The sequence below is a fragment of the Narcine bancroftii genome, chromosome 7, assembly GCF_036971445.1.
Source record: "Narcine bancroftii isolate sNarBan1 chromosome 7, sNarBan1.hap1, whole genome shotgun sequence".
NCBI lineage: Eukaryota > Metazoa > Chordata > Chondrichthyes > Torpediniformes > Narcinidae > Narcine > Narcine bancroftii.
In genome coordinates, this window is record NC_091475.1 from 206,846,197 (window position 1) to 206,870,383 (window position 24,187).

Genomic DNA, 24,187 nt, shown 5'->3' on the forward strand with positions numbered 1-24,187 from the left:
AAACCGTGCATCTTGGCGCCTCACAGTTTGGCGGGCAGCAACCTCCTTTGAAGAAGACCGCAGAGCCCACCTCACTGACAAAAGGCAAAGGAGGAAAAACCCAACACCCAACCCCAACCAACCAATTTTCCCTTGCAACCGCTGCAATCGTGTCTGCCTGTCCCGCATCGGACTTGTCAGCCACAAACGAGCCTGCAGCTGTCGTGGACTTTTTACCCCCTCCATAAATCTTCGTCCGCGAAGCCAAGCCAAAGAAGACTCAGGAAGAAGTTGTCCTTGACATTTAGGAATTGGAACAAGTCACGTGTTCATAGTTATGAATAAAAAAAATTAAAATCTTGCCCGAGTCCTAAAAGTTGGCGGAAATACAAAATAAATTGGCATGTATAATATGTTTTTATATTTTTCCCTTTGTGAGTTAAACCTGGTGATTGTATTGGTGGCCACAACCCAATGTGAAGGTTCAAACATTTTCTAACTTGATATTTAAATATATTTTTTTGGCAAATGACCCTGCTGAAGGCTTGAGGGGCTGAATGGCCTTCTTTATCCAAGTTCTGATGAACACCAACTGGGAGAGACCATACAACTGTGGTTGGAGAAGCTGGCCATATTTCATCTGGGCACTCTCCAACCGGATGGCGTTAATCTCAACCACTCTGGTTTCAGTTATTTCCCCCCCCCCCACCCCCATCTTTTCCCCATGTCCCCTTTCTTCTAACTCTGTCTCTCTTTGCCCCCCCAGCTCTGCTTTCATGGTGTTTTTGGCCTTCCCCAATCACTTCTCAGCTTTCTTATCCAAATCCAATTAACATCTTTTGTCTGTTCTCCTCCCCGTGCCAATTCTTCCCTTCTCAGCCTTTTAAATTAGGCACCTGCCTTTTTACTCCTACCTTGAAGAAGGGCTCCTGCCCGAAACGTCGGTTCTAAATCTTTACCTCCTATGGTTGCTGTGTGACCTGCTGAGTTCCTCCAGCATTTCGGTGCCTTCACTAATAGTTTCCTTCTGATAGTATTTGTGATTCTGTGAAAATTAATTTCCCCCCTCCACCACGTTAGTTTTTCATTTCGTGCTGCATGCATCTTTTCCAGCTTTTTCCCATCAATGTTCTCATGCGCACTGCTTCACACATTCGACACGCCAACATAACCCCAAGAAGCCACCACACTTCATCAGTTTCGATTTGCGGAACTTGGCAAACAAGCTGCCTTCTGTCATCACATTGGAGGACAGAAGATGTGTTATTATTTCAAAAAGCGTTGAAATAACTGGGGAGTGTTGTCGCTAATGCTGAGCTTTCTGTAAATAGAGACCTTGTGTTAAGATCACAAGAAAAAGAAACAGAAGTAGGCCATTCAGCCCATCGTCTGCTCTGCAAATCAGCCCTGAGCTAAACTGTTCTCGCATCTAGTTCCAGGTTCTGGCCTTTTCCCCACATCCCTTGATCCCCTGACTAATTAGATACCTGTCAATCTCCCTCTTAAACTCCCCCAATGATCGGGCCTCCACAGCTGGATGTGGCAACCAATTCCACAAATCCACGACCCTCTGGCTAAAGAAATCTCTCCTCATCTCTGTTTTAAATGGGTACCTTCTGATTCTGAGACTGTGCCCTCTTGTCCTGGATTCACCCACCAAGAGAAACATTTTATTCACATCGACTCTGTCCAATTCTTTTAGCATTCAAAATGTTTCAATAAGATCCCCTCTCATTCTTCTCTACCCCAATGAATACAGCCCAAGAGCCACCAAGCGTTCCTCATATGTTAGCTCTTGCATTCCTGGAATCATCCTGGTAAATCTTCTCTGCACTCTCTCCAACATCATTACATCCCAGTTTCTCCAAATGAGGTCTCACCAGTGCCCCATAGAGTCTCATCAACACCTCTTTACTCTTATACCCCTTGAAATGAATGCCAACATAGCATTCGTTTTCTTTACTGACGATCCAACCTGGTGATCAACTTTCAGGTTATCCTGCACGAGGACCCCCAATCCCTTTGCACTTCCAAATTTTAAATTTTATCCCCATCCAAATAATAATTGCCTATTTATTTCCTCTTCCAAAGTGTACAACTGTACATTTCTTAAGTGTGATAAAATGCAGCCTCTCCTCAACGCAAGGGAAAGCAAGTTGTCAAGAAGGAAATTAAGTTTCCAAGGATGAAATTTTTCAACTTATTTTATTACCTCCATTTTAAATTTAAATGCAGATATACAGAAAGAGGCCCTTTCGGCACATGAGCCCGTACCACCCAATTAACCTACAACCCTGGTATGTTTTTTGAAGTGTGGGATGAAACTGGAGTCCATGCAGACAAGGGGAGAATGTACAACCTCCTTAAAGACAGCGCAGGATTCAAACCCCAGTCCTGATCACAGGCGCTGTAGCAGCGTTACGCTCACCGTGCCATCCATTTTGGAGAAACATTCAGTTATTGTGTTAATTATGGAGAAAGCTCTTCATGAGTGGAAATATCTAATGCAGTCCCATATCAGGGATTGATAGACAGCATTTTTAAAGGAAATCCCTTTACATACATAGTCTAAATAAAGGGTCCTGACTAAATAATTGACTGACCATTTCTACTCGTGGGTGCTGCCTGACCTGCTGAGTTCCTCCAGCATTTCTTTGCTCAAGATTCCAGTGTCTGCAGCTTTGGTCCCTCTACAGCCATTGGGTGTCACTGGTGGACTGGACAAGAAACAGCCACAACTACAACTGTGATATCTTGTTTATAACACGGACACCAGCAGTACGCAATATCACCCAGTGCTCTGAATGTGCCAATCATCTTGCGTTGAGGTTTGCAGAAATGTTGCAGTCCAACACCAAGTATGGGCTCACCAGAATCTTGTACAGTTGTGACATGACATGCCTTGTCAGAGAAGCTACAGCATGGAAACAGGCCCTTCAACCCAATTTTTCTGTGCCGACCAAGCTACTCCTATATGTATGCACTCCATCCTTAACCCTCTTAACCTTTCCTCTCCACGTACCTAAATCAGTGGTCTTGGGTCTGAGGTCAATCCACAGAACCACAAGAGTGGTAGGGAGGACCACTGGAGACTTCCCCCACCACCACCATTGACATGGTCAGTCAGGATTATTATCTGAAGAGGCTGCGCGAAAAATCATTGAGGACCCCTTCCACCCTGCACACAGCATCTTTCAGCTGCTCCCATGGGGAAGAGATACAGGAGGATCAGAGCCAGCGCCACCAGGCTGAGGAACAGCTTCTTCCCACAGGCAGTGAGAATGGTGAACGACCAAAGGAACTGCTCGCACTGACCATCTGAGACTCTCATATTCATGAAGCAATATTTATTTATTTGTACATATGAATACTAGTCCTGCATGTGTATTGTTTATCTGTATGTGTGTTATGTCTGGCTGACTGTCTGCATGCACTGAGGACCGGAGAACACTGTTTTATCGGGTTGTACTTGTGCACTCAGATGAGAATAAACTTGATGGCTTGAAATGCCCACTGAATGTTACAATTGTCCCTACTTCTACCAATTCCTCTGGCAGTGTGTTCCATAGACACATCACTGTCTGCCAGTCCCTTTTAAATCCTTTCTTTCTTACCTTGAATTTATACCTTCTCGTTTTAGATTCTCCTGTTCTGGAGAAAGAGTGACTATTTTCCCAATCTGTGTCCTTCATGATTTTGTATAATAAACCACTATAATCTCCCCTTTCTGTCTCCTACCCTCCAGGAAGAAAAATCTCAGCCTCCCCTTGGCAGTCCAAGTGAAATTCTCGTGAATCTTTTCTGCACCCTTTCCGGCTTAACAATATCCTTCCTGTGACTGATGATCACAATTGCAAACAGTATTTCAAGTACTGGCTCACTAGCATCCTGCACATGACATCCCTGCTCCTGTACTAAGTGCCCTGACCGATGAAGGCAGACATGCCAACCCTCTTCCTCACCACCCAGATGTCTGAGAATCTGATGAGGCCTGATCCATAGTCAGCTGGGAACCTGACCAACTGCATCTAGATCAGTGGTTCTCAACCTTCTTCTTCCCACTCACATCCCACCTTAAGCAATCCCTTACTAATCACAGAGCACTGATGACAGAGGGAATACTTAAAGTGGGATGAGTGAAAAGAAAAAGTTGAGAACCACTTTTTTAGATATTAACAGATCCCAGGTAGAGTAATAAAATTTCTATCAGAGCTTTCGTGGAGTTGGGGATCAGTCTTCACTCCATTGAGGACATTTACAGGAGGCAGTGTCTTGAGAAAACAGCCTCTATCCTCAAGGACCCTCACCACCCAGGCCATGACCTTTTCACACTGCTAGAGCCCTCCGAAAGGTAGTGAACACAGCCCAGGACATCACAGGTAAAACCCTCCCCACCATCGAGAACATCTACAGGGAATGTTGCCATGGAAGAACAGCAGCGATCATCAAGAATCCACACCACCCAACACACGGATCTATTCTCGCTGCTACCATCAGGAAAGAGGTATGGGTGACACAAGGTTCAGGAACAGCTACTCCCCCTCCACCATCAGATCCCTCAGCAACAAACTCAATCAGAGATTCATTTAAGGACTCTTATTTTTGCACTTTATTGATTTTCTTCTCTCTGTAGAGCACAGCCAGTTTGTTTGCATTCATTATCTGTTTGCAGTTCTTTTATTTGTTTACATGTTTATGCTGGGTACAGTTTACTTTTTGCACTACAAATTAGTGGTAATTCTGCCGTGTCCGTAGGACAAAGGAATCTCAGGGTTGTATGTGATGTCATGGATGTACTCTGTCAATAAATCTGAAATCCGAGGAGCCTGAAGACGAACACCCACTGTTACAAAAACAACTTCTTCCCCTCGACCATCAGATTTCTAAATGGACAATCTTCTTTTTGCATTTATTAATTTTTAAAAAAAATCTAATTTATAGCAATATTTGCGCCTGTAATGCTGTCACAAAATAACTAAACATTGCTCATAATTAACCAAATGGAATGTATGCTGCAAACAGTCATTGACGAATACCATGGAATACTTTATTTCTGGCTTTGAAAATCTGTGTAAAGTCAAATTTTCATAAATCAGGTCATTGGAGATAAAAACATAAAAGTGCTGGAGGATCCCAGCAGGTCTAGCGTCCAGAGGTGGTCCATTTCAAATCCTCACACCATTACCAGGCTGACGTATCTGTCCATGATCACATGCACCGTCAGGAGGGCCGCCTGCAGGCTGGAGGAGCGACACCTTGTATTCTGTTTGGGCATCTTCCAACCAGATGGCGTTAATGCCGATTTCTCCGGTTTATGTTGCCCACCCCACCCACACACCTATCTCTCCCCCTTCCCCTAACCCTTTGTGTCCTTTTCTCTGGCTCTGCATTCACAGAACTCACCACCCCCCCCCCTCCCTTCCCCAATCAGATCCTTTGCCTGTTGGCCTGTGCTCCCCCCCCTACCCTTTCTACCAACCTACCCCAGCCTTTTTAATTCAGGTGCCTACTTGCTTTTTGCTCGTACCTTGCAGAGGGTTCAGGCTTGAAATGTCAGTTATATATCTTTACCTCCTCTGGATGCTAAGTGAACATGGACAGACACGTCCTTGGGGAGGGGAATTGAAATGGATTGTCTCTGGACACTGCAGGACTGACTGAGTTCCTCCAGCATATTTGAGTTTTTACAACAACCGTAGCTTCTGCAGACTTTTGTATTTCACTCCCCTCTGGTCATTCGTAATCCAGGATAAAATACGATAGCCAGTTTACACAAAGCAGAGAAAGTTGTCTGTTTTACAACCTGAGGGAGCATATACAAATGATTTACTGACCCTCCAAAAGATGGTGATCTATAGTGGAATTTGAAGTCATAATCCTTCCAAGCCAAGTGCTACCATCTGTGCAGGGTTGACAGCATGCAGATGAATCTTGAGGCACATTCAGAAAGCGTTTCACTTCCTTGCTTCCCCATTGATATTTGGCTTAAGCTCTAACTCCGAAGTGGCATGGTTCCAAATTGAAAATTATATCAGCTTTTAATTTTGTTACGAGCCCAGAGGACTCATAAACCCAGCAAGGACTCATAAACCCAGCAGTGATAGATATTCACCAAGACAAATGGTTATTTAAACAAAAGTTGCTTTTAATTATCTTTAAACGTGAAAACAGAATCACACTTTAACTTATCACGATTGACTTAACTAACCTAACATAACCTTCTAATTCTAAGCGCACATGTTTGTAATGTGTATGTATAACTCAGAAAAGTTCTTAGGTTCATAGTCCAATCTCACTTCTCATTCCTTCAAGTTCACTGATTGCAGGCACAGAATTTAACATGTATAAAGTTCACCAGGCTTTTGTGCTTGAAAGGTAAATGGTTACTGCTCAGGAAGGTTCATGTCAGTTTAGAGAGAGAGATTTGTTGTTCCGGGGCATCCACAACTGATACTTTTTTAATCAGCTACTCCAATATTTTGTTGACAAAACTTTCCCACTTCAGGGTTCTCCACAGGATAACCTCTTTCTTTCAAGTCACCACAGAGTTCCTCTTTTGATTTGCTTATTCCAAGTGAAACATTAGACAGCCAGTCCTCTCCTCCTGCAGAAACCACAAGGACTTTGACCAGACCGAACCAAGAACTCACAACCCGTCTTCCAAATGGGGCTTTCCACAAGCTTGCCAGCTTGTCCTGTTCCAATCCCAGCTACTGTTACTGGCTGTTACACTGTAGAAGTGATCTGTGTGTGTGTGTGTGTGTGTGTGTCTGTCTGTCTGACTCTCTCTCTCTCTCTCTCTCTCTCTCTCTCTCATACACACAGAAAAAGCCTGTTTGACTCTCTCTGCTTGCAAAACCACATGACTCTTAGAACAGCTCCAGACAATCTGCAGCTCCAACAAGCTCTTTCATCTGTTGACTTTTTGTAAACCAACAATCCACTAGTGAAGTCTCTTGGGCACTCTCCCAACACTCTTGCAAAGGCTGTGATGTCCCGACATGTCTAGCATTAGCAGAGCTCCAGTATTTTAAATAAGATTTGTTTTAAAGTATTTGTATGTGACCTGCTCTAACAAACCTTTCCCAATTTATCTCCCAAAAACATATCTTTCACAATTTTTAAAAAGTTTTTCTCTTTTCTTGTTTTTTCCAGTGTTTACAAGCCCTGGAGTTCCTACACTCAAGCCAGGTCATTCACAGGGACATCAAAAGTGACAATATTCTGCTGGGAATGGACGGATCTGTCAAGCTGAGTATGTATGCCTTTCTGTCCACTTGTAAATATCTGACCAATCAGAGATTTATGGCTCAGCTTCTATAGAACACAGCCAATGTTTGACTGGATTAAAATTCTTGAAGAGAAGCCCTATGCTGAAGAGTCTAAACTATGAGCAAGGGGAGTGTGCATCTTTGGGATTACAATTCTGGAGGACTGGAGATCAAAGCAGCAGGAGCTATTTGAACCATTAATCAATAATTAAATAGGATTATTTCTCTGAGTTTTGGAAGGAAGATATGGAAGCTTTGGAGATGGTGCAGAGGAGATTTACCTGGACGTTGCCTGGATTGGAGAATGTGTCTTATGAGGCAAGGTTAACAGAGCTAGGGCTTTTTACTTTTGAGAGAAGAAGGGTGAGAGATGACTTAAGAGAGGGCTACACAATGACGAGAGATATAGATAAGGTGTACAGCCAGTTCTATCGGGCGCCTGCCTACATTTTTTCAAACCTTGATGAAGGGCTCCAGTCCGAAAGATTGGTTATGTATCCTCGCGATTATAAAATACACTATTTGACCAGCTGAGTTTCTCCAGCATTGTGTTTACACTAGGACAACCAGTACCTTTTTACCTTGGCTGACAGTAGCAAATACCAGAAGAATCTGTACAAGGTATGGGGAGGAAAGTTTAGGAGAGATTTTAAGGGTTTTTCTTTTAAACAGAGAGTGGTGGGTACCTGGAATGCATTGCCAGGAGTGGTGGTGGAGGGCTGGTACAATCAGGGCATTTAAAAAGCTCCTAGACAGGGACGTGGATGTAAGAAAAATAGAGGGCTCATGGATGTGAGGTAGGGGAGTTTTAGATTGTTGAGTATGTAAAGAAAGTTGAATATGTAAAGAAAGCTTATGGTATGTTGGTCTTTATAAATCGGAGCATTGAGTATAGGTGCTGGAATGTTATGCTAAAATTGTACAAGGCATTGGTGAGGCCAAACTTGGAGTATTGTGGACAGTTTGAGTCACCAAAGGATAGGAATGATATCAACAATTTGGAGAGAGTGCAGAGAAGATTGACTAGAATGTTGCCAGAGTTACAGGGTCTAATTTAGAGGGAAAGGTTAAATAAATTAGGTCCTTATTCTCCAGAGCGTAGAAGGTTGAGATGGGATTTCATTGAGGTATTTAAAATTATTAGGGGTATGGATAGAATGGACGTGGAGAGGCTTTTTTCCTTTAAGAAAAGGGGAGATACAAACAAGAGAACACGAGCTGAGAGTTAGGGGGCAAAAGTTTAGAGGAAGCATGAGGGGAGGACTTCTTTACTTAGAGAGTGGTGGATGTGTGGAACGAGCTTCCTTCCAGTTGACGTGGTGGAGGCAAGCTCGATATTAGCATTTAACGAGAAGTTGGATCTTCATATGGTTGGGAAAGGAATTGAGGGTGATGAGTTGAGTGTAGGTCAGTGGGGTTAGGTGAGAGAAAGTATTCGGCATGGACTAGAAGGGCCAAGTTGACCTCTTTCTGTGCTGTAGTTATATGGTTTATATAGGTAGGTACAACATTGTGGGCCGAAGGCCTACACAGTGCTGTAATGTTCCATTCTCTTTAGTTCTTTTACATATTATGGGCAGCATGGCAGTGCAGCAAGTGGTGCTGTGGCCTCACAACCCCAGTGACCCAGGTTTCATCCTGACTGCCAGTGCTGCCTTTGTGGCATGTTCTCTGTGTGACTCCCCATCCCATGGATTCCTCAGTACTCTTGTTTTCTCCCACATTCTAAAAGTATGCTGGTTAGTTGGTTAATTAATTATGTAACTTACCTCAAGTGTAGACACATAGTTGGAGAATCGGTATGGAGTTGATCAAGCTCGAGAGAAAATAGAGCAATGAAATAGATTGTTCCAAGAGCTGGAATAGAATTGATGGGCCAGATTACTTCTCTATGCTACAAGGAAGGCAACAATCAGGAATGCTCACAGTCGTGCGGTCTCCAGATAATCATCTCATGTCTGGGAACGATGGAGTAACTGTGCAGATTTAAAAAAAACATTTTGTAAATATTGCGAGTGAGCTATTGAGTTCAAAGTTTATTGTCACATGTGCCAAGGTGTAGTGAGAAAATTTGTTTTGTGAATGTCTAGCTGAAACATAGCATAGCAACTATGTCATCGTACAGAGCGCAGAGTTACTGAGAGAGATCAGTTGGTACGGAACAGGTAGTACAATAATAAGACAAAAGTGCGGGATGTTATGTAACTGGGATAAAGTGTTTCTACTGGATCTTATGGTGAGCAAGGACAAGAATGAGAGCCCATAAGCCTTCATAGTTACAGCATTGGTTTCCTACTTGGCCCTGTTCCTCAAGCCTTGTGTAAGTTAGAAGTAACCTAACTTATGTGGGACCTTCGATAAGGTCCCGCATAAACGACTGGCTTACAAAATCAAGGCTCATGTGATTGGGGGCAAAGTATTGATGTGGATTGAGAACTGGCTGGCAGGTAGAAGACAGAGAGTTGGGATAAATGGCTCGTTTTCTGAGTGGCAGGCGGTTACCAGTGGGGTGCCACAGGGATCTGTACTGGGACCCCAGCTGTTCACAATTTACATTAATGATCTGGATGAGGGGATTGGATGTAATATCTCCAAATTTGCAGATGAGGGGTTGTGTGCACGGAAGAGGGGGTCAGGAAGCTCCAGTGTGATTTGTATAAATTGAGGGACTGGGCAGATCCATGGCAAATGCACGACAATGTGGATCAATGTGAGGTTATCCACTTTGGTAATACAAACCGGAGGGCAGATTACTATTTGAATGGCAATAGATTAAGAGATGGGGAAGTGCAGAGAGACCTAGGGGTACTTGTACACCAGTCTCTGAAGGCGAGCATGCAGGTACAGCAGGCGGTTAAAAAGGCAAATGGTATGTTGGCTTTCATATCAAGAGGGTTTGAGTCTAGGAACAAGGATACCTTACTGCAGCTTTACAGGGCCTTGGTGAGACCCCACCTGGAGTATTGTGTACAGTTTTGGTCACCTGATCTAAGGAAGGATGTTCTTGCAATGGAGGGAGTGCAGAGGCGATTCACCAGGCTGATACCTGGAATGGCAGGAATGACTAATGAGGAAAGATTGCGCAAATTGGGATTGTACTCGCAGGAGTTTAGAAGATTGAGAGGGGATCTCATAGAGACCTATAAAATTCTGGCAGGACTGGACAGAATGGATGCAGATGGGATGTTTCCAATGGTGGGAAAATCCAGAACCCGGGGCCATGGTTTGAGGATAATAGGCAAACCATTTAGGACCGAGATGATGAGGAATTTCTTTACCCAGAGGGTGGTGAATCTGTGGAATTCATTGCCACAGAGGGCAGTAGAGGCAGGTTCGTTAATTCTATTTAAGAGGGAATTAGATCTATTTCTTCAGTATAAGGGTATTAAAGGTTACGGAGAAAAGGCGGGGACTGGGTACTGAACTTTAAGATCAGCCATGATCTCGTTGAATGGCGGAGCAGGCTCGAAGGGTCGAATGACCTACTCCTGCTCCTATCTTCTATGTTTCTATGTAACCTTTCTAGTGACCCTGGAGGGGTATGGGGGGGAATCCCCTTTGCTTCTTTTTCTGGCTGTAAGGGGTGTTGAGCAATTTTTTGCTAATAGTGAATCTTTGTCTGCCTTATGGAAATTTCATGCAATATCACATCTTCTGTTTGATTACATGACAATAGAATAATCTTGAGTAAAAGGAGAGAGTGCTGGAAGCCCACAGCAGGTGAGGCATGCGTGGGGAAAGAAATGGAGTCACTGTTTCAGATTATTAGAGGGGTATAGAGTAAATGCAAGCAAGCAGAATTTTTCCGCTGAGGTTGGGCGAGAACTAGAGGACATGGGTTACAGGTGAAAGGTGAGGTGTTCAGGCGGAACCACGTAGAGAGTGGTGGGACTGTGGAACAAACTGACAGGTGAAGAGGTGAATGCGGGCTCCATTTCGACATTTAAGAAAAATTTGGATTGGTGGATGGATGCGAGAGGTATGGAGTGCTGTGGTTCAGGCACAGGTCAGTGTGTTCAAAAATTTCTTTTATTGTCATGTAATGCTACATTAAAAATGTAATATACTTGATATACTTCATCTTTTGCCTGCCATAAGGCAAACAGAGTATTGCCCAGAGTGTCTGTGGATTGGCCTCCAGTGCTCCCTCATCCCCTGCAGCCACACAGATTTCAGTTCAAACCATCAGCAGTCCGAGATCCAGATCCAAACCTTTGATGTGATCAGGAAGCCTTCTGTTGTCCGAGGCCCTTTCGGAGCCCTTCTTGAAATAGTATGGCACAGACCTGAAGGGCCCATTTCCATGCTGCGGGGTTCTATGGTTAGAGACCGTTTCAGAACCCTGAAAGAAAGGTAAAAGGAGTAAGGAGAAAGTGGTGGACAATGTGAAATTCCCACTCAGTCCTGCGGCAGGCTTTCAACTTGAAACATCGGCTTACACCCACTGATGCTGCTTGACCCAAGTCTTTCCAGCACTCTCTTTATTTTCACCTGGTTTCCACCATCTGCAGTTTCTTTTGCCACATTTATATCTTTTTTGGTTCTCGTATAGGGTCTCTGACCTGAAGTGTTTGTCTGTTTCTCTATCCACGGATGCCTGACCTGCTGAGTGTTTCTTTTGTTACTTCAGATATCCAGCATCTGCAGGGCTCTGTTTATATTTCACTCAGAAAATTATAGAAACTCCTGACATTTGCAAACTTTTGATGTGAAACCTCATTATTTCAGTTTCTCTGGTTTAATTAACATGCATCAATACTCTCAGCAGAGAGTTGGATCAGTTCCTAACTTGCACAAAGATCGCATCATGTAAAAGATCAGCAGATTAACGGATGGCAGATCACATGATCGCCTTCATTGGTTTTTCTGATTTTCCCTGAATCCAATTGCCTGTGTTTGCCTGGAGTTGGAGGGGTCGTGGGGAAGGCGTTTGCATCACTCAGGAGATGTGAAGTTCAGGTTTTAGTGTGTATGCACATAAAACCAGACAAAACATTGTTTATCCTGACCACGATGAGTTCACAATACATGTCTCATTATACATTACAGAACATTATAACATTGTCCTTCAGCCCACAATGTTGTGCTGACCTATGTAAACCTACTCTCTGACAATCTAATTCTTCTCTACTCCACACCCATCTCCTCTGTTTTTCTTTCTAAAGCATAAAAATGTCACATAAAGCAAAATATTACCACAAAGTTAGTAAAATAAGGTTAATAAGATATAATGTAAAATTAATAAAATAAACATCAGAGACCTGATTCAATTGTCTTAGAACCTGAGGGGAAAAACTGTTCCCCCTTCTGGCAGTAATCATCCTACCGAGATCTCAGAAGGTTTCTTCCACCTGTCATAAAAACATAGAAATGCTGGAGGAACTGAACAGATTTTGCAGCGTCCATAGGAGGTAAATAAATATTACTGACACTTTGGGCCTGAGCCCTTCCTCAAGGTACGAGCCTCTGCCTGTTTTTCACTAATATTTTGATGAAATACTCTGGCCCAAAACGTCGGCAATACAGTATATCTTTCCCTCCTATGGATGCTGCGAGACCTGCTGAGTTCCCCCAGCATCTCTTGTGTTTTTGCTACAGTTACAGCGTCTGGAGACTTTCGTGTTTCACACCTTCTCCCTTTTAGATGCTTTGAGTGTGGCCTTAAGTGTTGACGAAAGCCCACTTAGGGTATCATGTGCAGATCCAATCCTTCAACTACACAGAAGCATCTGAGTGAGGGAGATCAGATTTGTGGAATAATGGGTAACAAAGAAGGTCAACTGACATTATAACAGAATCCTGATCAACTGGGGTAATGGCTCAAGGAATGGCTGTTGAAATTGATCTTGGGCAACTGGAAGTCTTTGCATTTTGTGAAGTTAAACTGGAGCAGGACTTGCACAGTAATTACCAGGGCGCTGAAGAGTTGCATACAGATATACATAGGGGTACAATGCATCTTCCCCAAAAGTAACAACATATGTGGTCAGAGTGGTAAAGATTAGTCAGGTCACTGAACACAAGAGCTGGCTGATCAAGCTACAACTGTACAAGATGTTAGTGCAACAACACCTGGAGCACTGTGTGAAGTTGTGGTCCCCCAACCAAGGAATGTCAGTAAGCTGTAGAGGGTGCAGGAAAGATGCACAAGAACGTTGCCAGGACTAGCAGGCATGGTAGGCTGGGACTTTTCTCCTTGAAGGGCGAGATGCTGAAGGGTGATGGTGAAGATTTATAAAATCACGAGGGGTATTGATAAGTTGTAGTGTTTCTCCCAGGGTTTGGAATTGAAAATTAGAGGGCTAAGATTTATGGAGAGAGGGGAAAGATTTAAACGGAATAAAGGGGCACCTTTTTTTCACACAGAAGGCTTCAGGAGAGCAAACTGCCAGAGGAAGTGCTCGAGGCAAGTACAGTTGTTTAAGAGACATTTAGATTAGAGCGTGGATAAGTGACATTTTGAGGGATTTGGGCCAAATGCAGACTCAGGAAGACAGCGGGAATCGTTTGGGTTGAAGGGTCTGTAAATCTCTATGATGCTATGTTCTTGATAAACGTTGATAAAAGGAGCGGTGTGGTTAGTGTAGCAGTTAGCGCAACGCTGTTACAGTGCCAGCATCTGGGACCGGGGTTCGAATCCCACGCTGTCTGAAAGGAGCTTGCACGTTCTCCCCATGTCTGCACGGGATTTCCCTGGGGTCTCAGGGTTCCTCCCACCGTTCAAAATGTACCCAGGGTCATAGGTCAATTGAGAGTATTTGGGTGGCTTGGGCTCGTGGGCCGAAATTAAATTTAAAAATCTCTGTCTTCTCTCCCCAGCTGACTTTGGCTTCTGTGCTCAGATTACGCCCGAGCAGAGTAAACGAAGTACAATGGTGGGCACGCCATATTGGATGGCACCTGAAGTGGTCACAAGGAAAGCATATGGTCCCAAGGTAGACATTTGGTCACTGGGTATCATGGCGATTGAAATGATCGAGGGAGAGCCTCCATACCTCAATGAGAACCCTCTGAGGGTAAGGTGCTGTTCTCATGATATGATTGATGTTGGCTGAACTCAACTTTGCTATCGGTGGTTATTTATTTTCTACATCATGGAGAACCCCATTCTGGCCCGTGAAACTCCTACTGGCCCATTATCCTTCAACCCTGAACATTATGGAGGGAGGGAGGGAGGAAACCAGAGCATCTAGTGAAAACTGACACAGGTCACGGGGAGAATATACAAATTTCTTAAAGACGGTGCCTGATTTGAACACGTTGCTGGCACTGTAAGAGCATCGTGCTATCAGTGATTAGATGGCTGTCATTTTCATGGAGTATCTGGGGCTGGATGGTAAACCTCCCTTCTGTGTCCTACTCTTATACTTGAGGCCCCCTGTTCTTACGGTGGAAAATGTGCTGAAGAGGGAATTTGGCACGTTCGCCTTTGTCAGTCAAACCATCAGGTACAGGAGTTGGGATGTCATGTTGGAACTATCCAAGACATTTTCAAAACCATATTGTATATAGTTCTGGTCACCCAGCTAAAGGAAAGCTATCATTCAGCTAGAAAGGGATGGATGTTGTTGGGACTGGTGGTCTTGACCCATGTGGATAGACTGGGACCTTTCTGGAGCTTAGGGGTCTGAAAGGGTGAGTTTAGAGGTTTATAAAATCATGAAGGGTATTGATAAGGTAAATAATCATACTCTTTGACCCAGGGTAGGGCAATCTAAATCTAGAGGGTATAGGGGAATGAGTTCAAAGGCACCTCAGGGCTCCTTTCTCACACTAAAAAGAAATAGTGGGGGTGGGGGGGTCGCAACCAGAGATTCTTATGCCTCCCAAATCAAAACATCAAGTGCTGGAGACCCACTATAATTCCAGGACATGATCCAAGATGCTAGCTCAGTAGGGTCGTCAGTTCCCTGTCCCATTTTTTATTCCCCCCGTGCACACCCCCCCACCTCAATCATCATTAAAACCAGTCAGTTGGACATTTCTCTCACTCTTCCTTTCAACACTGACTTCAGATGTAATCCATTATCCGCAAATTGATTAAAGATGTCCCGAGAATGTGAAAGGGCCTAGAATCAATGCAAGTCTCTTGATTATTCAGTAAGTTCTGGCCTGCTCCCACGGACTTCCACACTTCCTGCCATTAGGTAAAATTAGAAAGATTTTGGACACCTCTTGGCAAACTCCTTTTGCAATCTTGCTTCTCTTCACTGAGTACATCAACCACATATGCTCCCTGTCCCTGGCCTTCGAGCTTTCCAAAGCAGACATGTTGATGGCATTACTAGTGATGATCGCTTCAAAGGGACTTCTGTGAGAGTCTCTCTTACTGTTTCCCATCCGTAAAGTTCACCAGTTGATGATTTTAATGATTGTTTCTTTAGCTGGAATCTGGAATTCTGTCCCCCCCCCACCCCCCCAACCCCCACCAACAACGACAGCGAGTTGAGTTCAAAATTGGCACTATCCATAAGGGGATTGTACATTCTCCTCGTATCTGTGTGATTCTCCTCTGAGCGTTCTGGTTTTCTCCCACATATCAAAGATGTATGGGGTTACCTGTTGAACCTCTATTATCCGCTGCTTTGTGGTCCAGCAACTCCCGTGTTCTGGCACGTTTTGAATCTTCAGCTGTTAGTATAAACTCCATGCAGACAGCATGGGATTTGAATCAGGTCCCGACCGCTGGCGCTGTAAAGGTCGAATCTGCTGCGATTAGGAACTGGGTTCAAGTCCCATGCTCTCTGTAAGGAGTTTGTACTAATGGCGGCAGATTCAACCTTTGCAGCGCCAGCGATCGGGACCAGGGTTTGAGTTCTGTGATGTCTGTAAGGAATTTATACTAATGTCCCAATAGTTGGCATTGTAAAGGCGTGGTATATGTTTACATAGGGGGTGCCCTTAGGGGTCAACATTTGTTTTCTGGCATTTTCTGTGGCCCAGCAATGGCAACGTTCAACCTGTAATAGGTTAATGATCACATAGGTGTACTTGGGCAGCAAGGGCTCATGGACTGGAAGTTATCGTGTTAAATTTTTTAAAAACCTCATTATCATTCACCCCGGCCAATTAGCCAACCAACCCACAAGCTTTTGGATTTAATAAACTACAACAGCTTGGTTTAAGTGCTGCAACAAAATCGATGGACTCAAAATTTTGTTCTTTTATATGCCCATTGGTATCAATTATTGCTTTCAGTTCTGGTCGCCTCATTACAGGAAGGATGTTTGAAGTTCAAATTAATTGTCAGAGTACCTTTTTTCCTTTATTTGCCCCTGTGATCCACAGTTTTAAATTAGTAATCAAACAATTCACATGTAATCAAAGTGCATGTTCCAGAGTTTTTTCAAGGTTAATTCTATACATTTTGGTTTCACCATGAGGAAATTACAGCATTTTTTATATAAAGTCCCCTCATTTCAAGGCACCATAATGTTCGGGACATTTGGCTCCCCAGGAGTTGGTGAATACTCAGGAATGTTTAATTGCTTCATTAGTGCAGGTATAAGAGAGCTGGGCTTGCTTCCAAACTTTTGATAATCTTTGGAGTCTGTCGTTGCCATTTTTCATCACGAGGACCAGAGTTGTGCCAGTGAAAGTCAATGAAGCCATTAAGAAGCTGAAAAACAAGAATAAATCAGTAAGAGACATCGCCCAAACCTTAGAATGACCAAAATCAACAGTTTGGAGGTGAATTCAGTACTCACAAAGGGACTGGTAGACCAAGGAAGACCTCCACATCTAATGACTGAAGAATTCTCATCGTCATGAAGAAAATTCCCCATACGCCTGTCCGACAGATCAGAAACACTCTCCGGGAGGCAGGTGTGGATGTGTCAATGACCACTGTCCGCAGAAGGCTTCATGAACAGAAATGCAGAGGCTACACTTGCAAGATGCAAACCATTAGGAGGCATAAAGGAATTGCCCAAGATTCGAAGCATAACATCTTAGTCATGGTTTGCATTTTGCAGTAATGTTTGAGCAATGTCTCTTACTGTTTCATTCTTGTTTTTCAGCCTCATAATGGCTTCTTTGACACAACTCTGATCCTCCTGTTGAAAAATGGCAGATACAAATTCCAAAAGTGATCAAAAGCTCTCCTACACCTGCACCAATGAACCAATTAAACATGCCTGAGTACTCACATCTGTGAAGCCAAATGTCCCAAACATTATGGTCCCCTGAAATGAGGGGACAATGTATAAAAAGTGTTGTAATTGCTCAGACCAAAAAAATGTAGACAAAAAACCTTGAATAAACTCCGGAACGTGCACTTTAATTACATGAGAATTGTTTGATTACTAATTTAAAACTGTGGAGCACAGGGGCAAATAAAGGGAAAAAAAAAGTGTCTTTGTCCCAAACATTATGGAGGGCCCTGTACATAACATCATATACAGCCCTGAGATTCTTTTTTTCTGTGGGGCAGTAACTAAACTGTACTCATTCAGGAACTGTAAATAAACTGACCTCAAATGCAGATGTAGATTTAAATATACAGTAATAAATTACGGGCATATGAGTTCTTAAATAAGTCTTCAACTCCTCAGGAGTTTGCGGAGGTTTGGTATGATATCAGAAATCCTGGCAAACGTCTACAGATGTGTGGTGGAAAATGTGCTGACCAGTTGCATCACGGTCTGGTATGGGAACACCAATACCCCTGAGCTTAAAGTCCTCCAGAGGTAGTGGAGACAGCCCAGGTCATCACAGGCAAACCCTTCCCACTATTGAGTACATCTATAGGGAACGCTATAGATGTATAGCGTTAGATCTATAGGGAACGCTATCAGAGAGCAGCAGCAATCATCAAGGATCCACACCACCCAGCACACGCTCTCTCCTCACTGCTACCATCAGGAAAGAGGTATAGATGCCACAAGACTCGCACCACCAGGTTCAGGAACAGCTGCTCCCCCTCCACCATCAGACTCCTCAACAACAAACTCAATCAGAGACTCATTTAAGGACTTATATTTGTGCACGTTATTGATTTTCTTTGTTCTTCTTGTATTGCACAGTCAGTTTATTTACATTAGATTTCTGTTTACAGTTTTATTTGTTTACATATTTACACTGTGTGCAGTTTATTTTTTGCACTACCAATTAATGGTAATTCTGCCGCATCTGCAGGAAAAGGGAATCTCAGAGTTGTATGTGATGCCATGTATGTATTCTGACAATAAATCTGAAATCAAAATGAGCCTATTGTTCAGGATCCTGATGATTGAGAGGTTAGCCTGGTGGTACAAGTCCTGTGGCACCTGAACCTTCTTTCAGATGGGAGCAGCAATAACAGAACCTGTCTTGGCTGGTGTGGATCCTTGATAATGCTGCTCTCCAACGGTAGCGCTCCACATGGATACAGTATATGCTCGGTAGTGGCTCTAAGAAGCATGCCAAATGAAGCTCGGTTAACAGAACTTGGCTTTTTTAAATTTGGAGCAACGAAGGACGAGAGGTGACGTAACAGAGCTACAGAAGATTGAGGGGCTTAGATTGGGTGGACAGCCAGCACCTTTTCCCCAGGACGATAATAGCAAATACCGGAGGACATCTGTGTAAGGCAAGTGAAGTAAAGTTTTAGGGAGATGTCAAAGGTAATTTTTTTCCAAGTCGAGAGAGGTGGATACCTGGAATGCGTTGCAGGGGGTGGTGGTGAGGCTGGTACAATGACGATATTCAAAGGATTCTTAGGCAGGCACATAGATAGAAAGAAAAATAGATGGTTATGGGGTAGGGAAGGCTTAGATTGTTTTGGAGCAGATTTACATAGATCTGCACGACATTGTGGGCTGTGCAGTAAAATGTTTTATGTCATCCAATTAATTGCATTTTCTGAAACGTGATTTTTCCAGGCATTGTATTTAATAGCAACAAATGGCACTCCAGAGCTACAGAATCCAGAAAAGCTGTCATCTATATTTAGGGACTTTCTTAATCGCTGCCTAGAGATGGATGTAGAGAAAAGAGGCTCAGCCAAGGAGCTGCTGCAGGTGAGAAGACTCAACATATTTAAATATCGGTACCCATAATAATTTTGCATTAACAAAAAGGAACCAGTTCCAAGACCAAGGTGTTAATTTGACTGAAGAGCCTTAAGTGTGTGAGTGTTTGGTTAATGAAAAATTAATTTTAACAGAGAGTTGTGATTGGGAAGTCAATGTCAGAAAGGCCTTTGGAAACAGCTTCCATAGAGATTTTCTGAAGTGAATTATTTATATCCTTGAAGAAAAATGTGCATGCCCTTGAGGGAGAAGCAAGGGAGTTCGGCTAATTAATTGTAAATTCCAATGAAAGTTCCTTTCATATCCTAAAAGTCTTTGAAGTAGAAAATAATAAAATCTCAGTCAACTTGGCTGATGTTTTTCCAAGATTTTAATCAAAATATTGCAAGTCTAGCCAGAGCCTTCATAATAATTCTCCCATTGGTTTCCTAGTGCCTGATGATGTTTTAGTTGGCTGGGCTCCTACTTCTGGGGGAGAAGGTTGTGCGTTCAACACCCACTTTAGAGACTTGTGTACTTAATCCTGGCTGACACTCCCAGTGTAGTACTCGAGGAGTTTTTGCAGTGGTAATCTGCAAAAACGAGTCTTTAAACTGAAACCACATGTGCGTATTCCAAAATGAAGGATTTCATGGGACTATTCTTAAAATAAAATACAGGAGTCTTCCCTAGTGTCCTGGCTTGTATCTTATCCCTCAACCAACAAAACCATCAGCTCAGTCTAATAATTTTGGCATATTGGCCTTCATAATTCAAAGTATCGAGTGTAGGAGTTGGGAAGTTATGGTAAAGCTGTATAAGACATTTTTTAGGCCAAATTTGGAGTATTGTGTGCAGTTTTGGTCACCAAACTACAGGAAAGATATCAATAAGATGGAAAGAGTGCAGAGAAGATTTACTAGGATATTGCCTAGACTTCAGGAACTGAGGGAAAGGTTAAGCAGGTTAGGATTTTATTCCCTGGACTGTCAAAGAATGAGGGGAGATTTGATAGAGGTGTTTTAAAATTATGAGGGGATAGACAGAGTAAATGTAGATTGGCTTTTTCCACTGAGGGTGGGTGAAGTACAAACTAGAGCACATGGATTAAGGGTGAAAGGGGAAAAGATTAGGGGGAACTTCTTCACACAGAGTGTGGTGGGGGTGTGGAATGAACTGCCAGCGGAAGTGGTGACTGAGCTCAATTTTGACATTTAAAAGGAATTTGGACAGGTACATGGATTGGAAGGGTATGGAGGGCTCTGGACTGGGTTGAGGTCAATGGGACTAGGAGGAAAAATAGTTCGGCACAGACTGGAAGGGCTGAAGGGTCTGTTTCTGTGCAGTAATGCTTTATGGTTCTATATGTAGTTTGTGGGATCTTCTACCATGAAAGTTGCTTTGTGTCTTTGTGGTTGACGTAGCAGTTAGTGCAACGCTGTTACAGCGCCAGCGATCAGGATCAGGTTCGAATTCCACACTGTGTGTAAGGAATTTGTATATCCTCCCTGTGTCTGCGTGGGTTTCCCCCGGTGGCTCCGGTTTCTTCCCACCTTTCGAAACGTTCTGGAGGTTAGTAGGTTAATTGGGTGGCATGGCTTATGGGCCAAAATGGCCTGTTACTTTGCTTTATGTCGAAATTTAAAATGAAAAAAATTGAACTGTACTTTGGGGATCTGGGCACCTATGATGAGGTCAGTGTTAACTGGTTGTCCTTCAACGAAAAGGTAGTGATGAGCCCTCTAGTATCGTCACAGCCCTTCTGTTAAAGATGCTCTCCAAGCAGTTCGTCAGGAAGTTTGAGAAAATTTGTCATAACTTTTCTAAGTCAGCATGGAGTGTGACTTGGACGGGACACTGGTTGGTGGGTTTTACTGCTCACAAGATCACAAGACCAGTGGGCCCATCGAGTCTGTTCCGTGACTCTACACTAAGCTGAACTATGCTCACACCTTGTTCCAATTTCCAGCCTTTTCCCAATATCCCTTAATACACTTACTAATTAGATACTTACCAATTTCCAGTTTAAATTCTCCCTTCCTTCCCAAACAATGGTGTTTGCGCTTCAGAATTTAACCATTTTCTATCAATCAGTTTGAAGCAATTTTAAAAAAAAAAGAGGAAATGCTAGATACATTCAGCAGGTCAGGTCACATCTATGAAAAGAGAAACAGAATTTAACACTTCAGATTCAAGGGCCTGATTATTGACCCCATTTCCAGCATTTCCTGTTTTTAAGATTTCCCGCTTCTGTAGGTTTTTTTTTATTGTTCACTTACTGGAAGATTAAAAACTACTTCGCCACAGCTGAACTGAATGGCAAGCCATATTTCAGTATCCCGAGTATCTTTCGGGCGTTGTTTGTGCATTGCAGGCTGCTTGGTTATGAACACAAAAACTGCTGGATGTACTCAGGAGGTCAGGCGGTGACTGTGGAGAGAGAAGCTGAATTTGTGTTTCTGAAGAAGGGTCTCAAACCTGAGGCATTAACTCTGTTTCCTTACCTACTATACCTTCTGCCTGAAGGGAGCAGCAAAAATAGATATCCAACACCATGCTATTTGTGTGCATGTTATTGGCACTAATGAAGGGTTCTGGCCTGCAACATCGACCTTTCTTTGCTGCTCGACCCACTGAGTTCCTCCAGCAGGATTGGTGTGTACCTCCAGATTCCAGTGACTGCAATCTCAGGTTGGAAGAAGCATTGCTTTTGACTAATTTTCGCTTCTCTCTGTTTTTTTTTCTCTCATGCGGGACCAGCATCCGTTCCTGAAGGTGGCGAAGCCGTTGTCCAGTCTGACTCCACTGATCCTGGCTGCAAAGGATGCTGCCAAGAACAACCGTTAATGCAACAGAGGGGAAGGGATGGGGGGGGGGGGGGGGGGAGAGACGGGCTCGCATTCATCGCGACAACACCTCACGTGTTGGCGGGATCCTCCATTTCCCCCCCCCCCACCCCAAATAAGCTGAACCCTTCCTGACCGCGGCAGTGCGACCGTTCCTCACCCAGCACCCAGAGCTCCTCAAACCTCTCATTGCAGCCAGGTTGCAGGGAAAGGGTGGGAACCTTTATCAGGGGCTGCGTTTCCATTGTGCAGGGCAGCAGAGGGGTGAGATAATTCCCTCAAACTGCAGTGAGTGTAATTGCACTAAACAGTGGTGCGATGCAGGCATGGTACTGTTTAGCCTGTGACGCAGGATTGGGGACAGTTGGCAATAGCAAGAGGGGAACCTGTGCACTACAATGACCACTGAACAATAACCCACTGTTCACACCCAACCCTGACCTTTGTTTTCAAAGCCACATCCCTTGATGTGAATAGACAGGCAAGACCTCTGTTTTCTTTCTTCTCCCCAATTCCCTTGGGTGTATTTCTTTTTGTATCTCTTTCTCCTTCAACATCAATCACTGGTCGATGCTCTGTGATTACGGCTATCACCTGAGTTCAAGGTTGTGCACAAATCACTGAATGTATTGGCAGGCTGTTCATGATGAGGTCTGTGCGTTAAGTAATGGAGACCATAGCGATCTCAATTGTAACACAAACAATGCAGTCTGACATGTGGTTTATTTCTGTGAGTGTTCCCCCTCTCCCCCACCTCCCATCCCCACGGGACACTTGTTAGTTTTCCAACCACTACTGCCCAAGGTAAGCGATACAAAGCTCTTGCCTCAAGCGAACTTAACAGCTGCTAAAATCTCGAGAATGTCTAGTGTACCAAACTATGGAATTTTAAAACTCTGGGGTGAAGAAAAGAATAAATGGGGTGTGTTATAATACTTCTGCAACTTTGGGAGGAACGAACTGGACAAGAGACTTGGCGCCATCGAGGATTGGCACTCGCTCTGAACTGATGCCAGGGTGACTCGTGGGCCAAGGTTTTTCGAGCTTTTGGATTTTTCTTTCACTGTGTCGTCCTGAAGCAACAAAGGTACTGAAAAGGTCGGTGTGACCGAAGAACTGACCTGCAAACTCTGGGATTGTCCCAGTCGTCATATTTCAGTTTTGAACAAAAATGTAGCAATAAAAAATAAATGGAGAAAGCTGTAAAGTTTATAATTTCCATCCTTTGCTTCTTTCTACATTCACTGCTCTACATCTTCCCAATGTTTAACCTGTCTTTACTAGGTCGACTATAACAGCCTCTCCTATAAATCTGCTGACAGAATGGATTTTTCAAGTAGCACATTGCTGTCACCAAGCCAGCGACCGCTCTGCTGCACACTGGGTATTTCCACTCCGTGTGCCCGTTGCGCACTGACTGAAACTATTGGACTTACCGAAAGCATCTGACCAAATCATTTCCAGTTAACGATTCCTAATGCTGAGCTTGCAGGACTCAGTAGGGTGGGAGAGAGGAAAATCTGATTCCTTCCCCAAAAGGCTTTTGAAAATGTGTATTTTCTCTCAGCGTTACGGGGGACAGGTAAGTGTAGCGACAGGGGTGCAGCGATAGGCTAGAAAAAAAAGACATTTGAGCTGACTCAGATGTAGGAGAAGATTCTAAAGAAAGTTGGGCCTCTTTTTAATGCATTGTGTTAAATAAAGTTGAATTTCAATTGGATCTGATAAATATGTTGTCACATTGCTATAGCCTTGTTTCTCCAGGTGATTAGTTAATGAAGGCTCCTCAAATACTAGTCATACTAATAAGAGTGACTCGTTAGACTCACTCAGGCTTCCCCCTCCCTCCAACGTAACAGACAAACAAGCGTGCTTGTACCACGTTGATGCCAGCGACACTAGTGCTGCAGGTGGGGGAGTACAATAACTCATTTGTGGGGCAATGCCCACTTGTCTCTTTCTCCCTTCTTTCTCTCTGTCTCTCCCCATTGTGCTCTCTCTCTTCTCCACGTCTCTCTCTCCCTTCCTCTCTCTCCCCCTCACTCTTTCTTCCCCCCCCCCCCCCCCCCATCATACTTCCCCCGTCAAGACCACCATCCAG

The 24,187-nt window shown here is 43.7% G+C and overlaps 1 protein-coding gene across 9 annotated transcripts in view; it reads left to right on the plus strand.

Moving 5' to 3' along the window:
• Window positions 1–23,301, plus strand: part of pak1 (p21 protein (Cdc42/Rac)-activated kinase 1) — a 259,729-nt gene extending 236,428 nt beyond the window's left edge. For all 9 annotated transcript variants that reach the window (XM_069892082.1, XM_069892081.1, XM_069892080.1 and 6 more), the window contains 4 exons: window positions 7,135–7,234; window positions 14,070–14,266; window positions 19,112–19,249; window positions 22,001–23,301. In XM_069892082.1, the coding sequence (XP_069748183.1) occupies window positions 7,135–7,234; window positions 14,070–14,266; window positions 19,112–19,249; window positions 22,001–22,087 (522 nt within the window). In that variant the 3' untranslated portion in view covers window positions 22,088–23,301. The remainder of the gene's footprint in view (window positions 1–7,134; window positions 7,235–14,069; window positions 14,267–19,111; window positions 19,250–22,000) is intronic.
• Window positions 23,302–24,187: the final 886 nt, after the last annotated feature.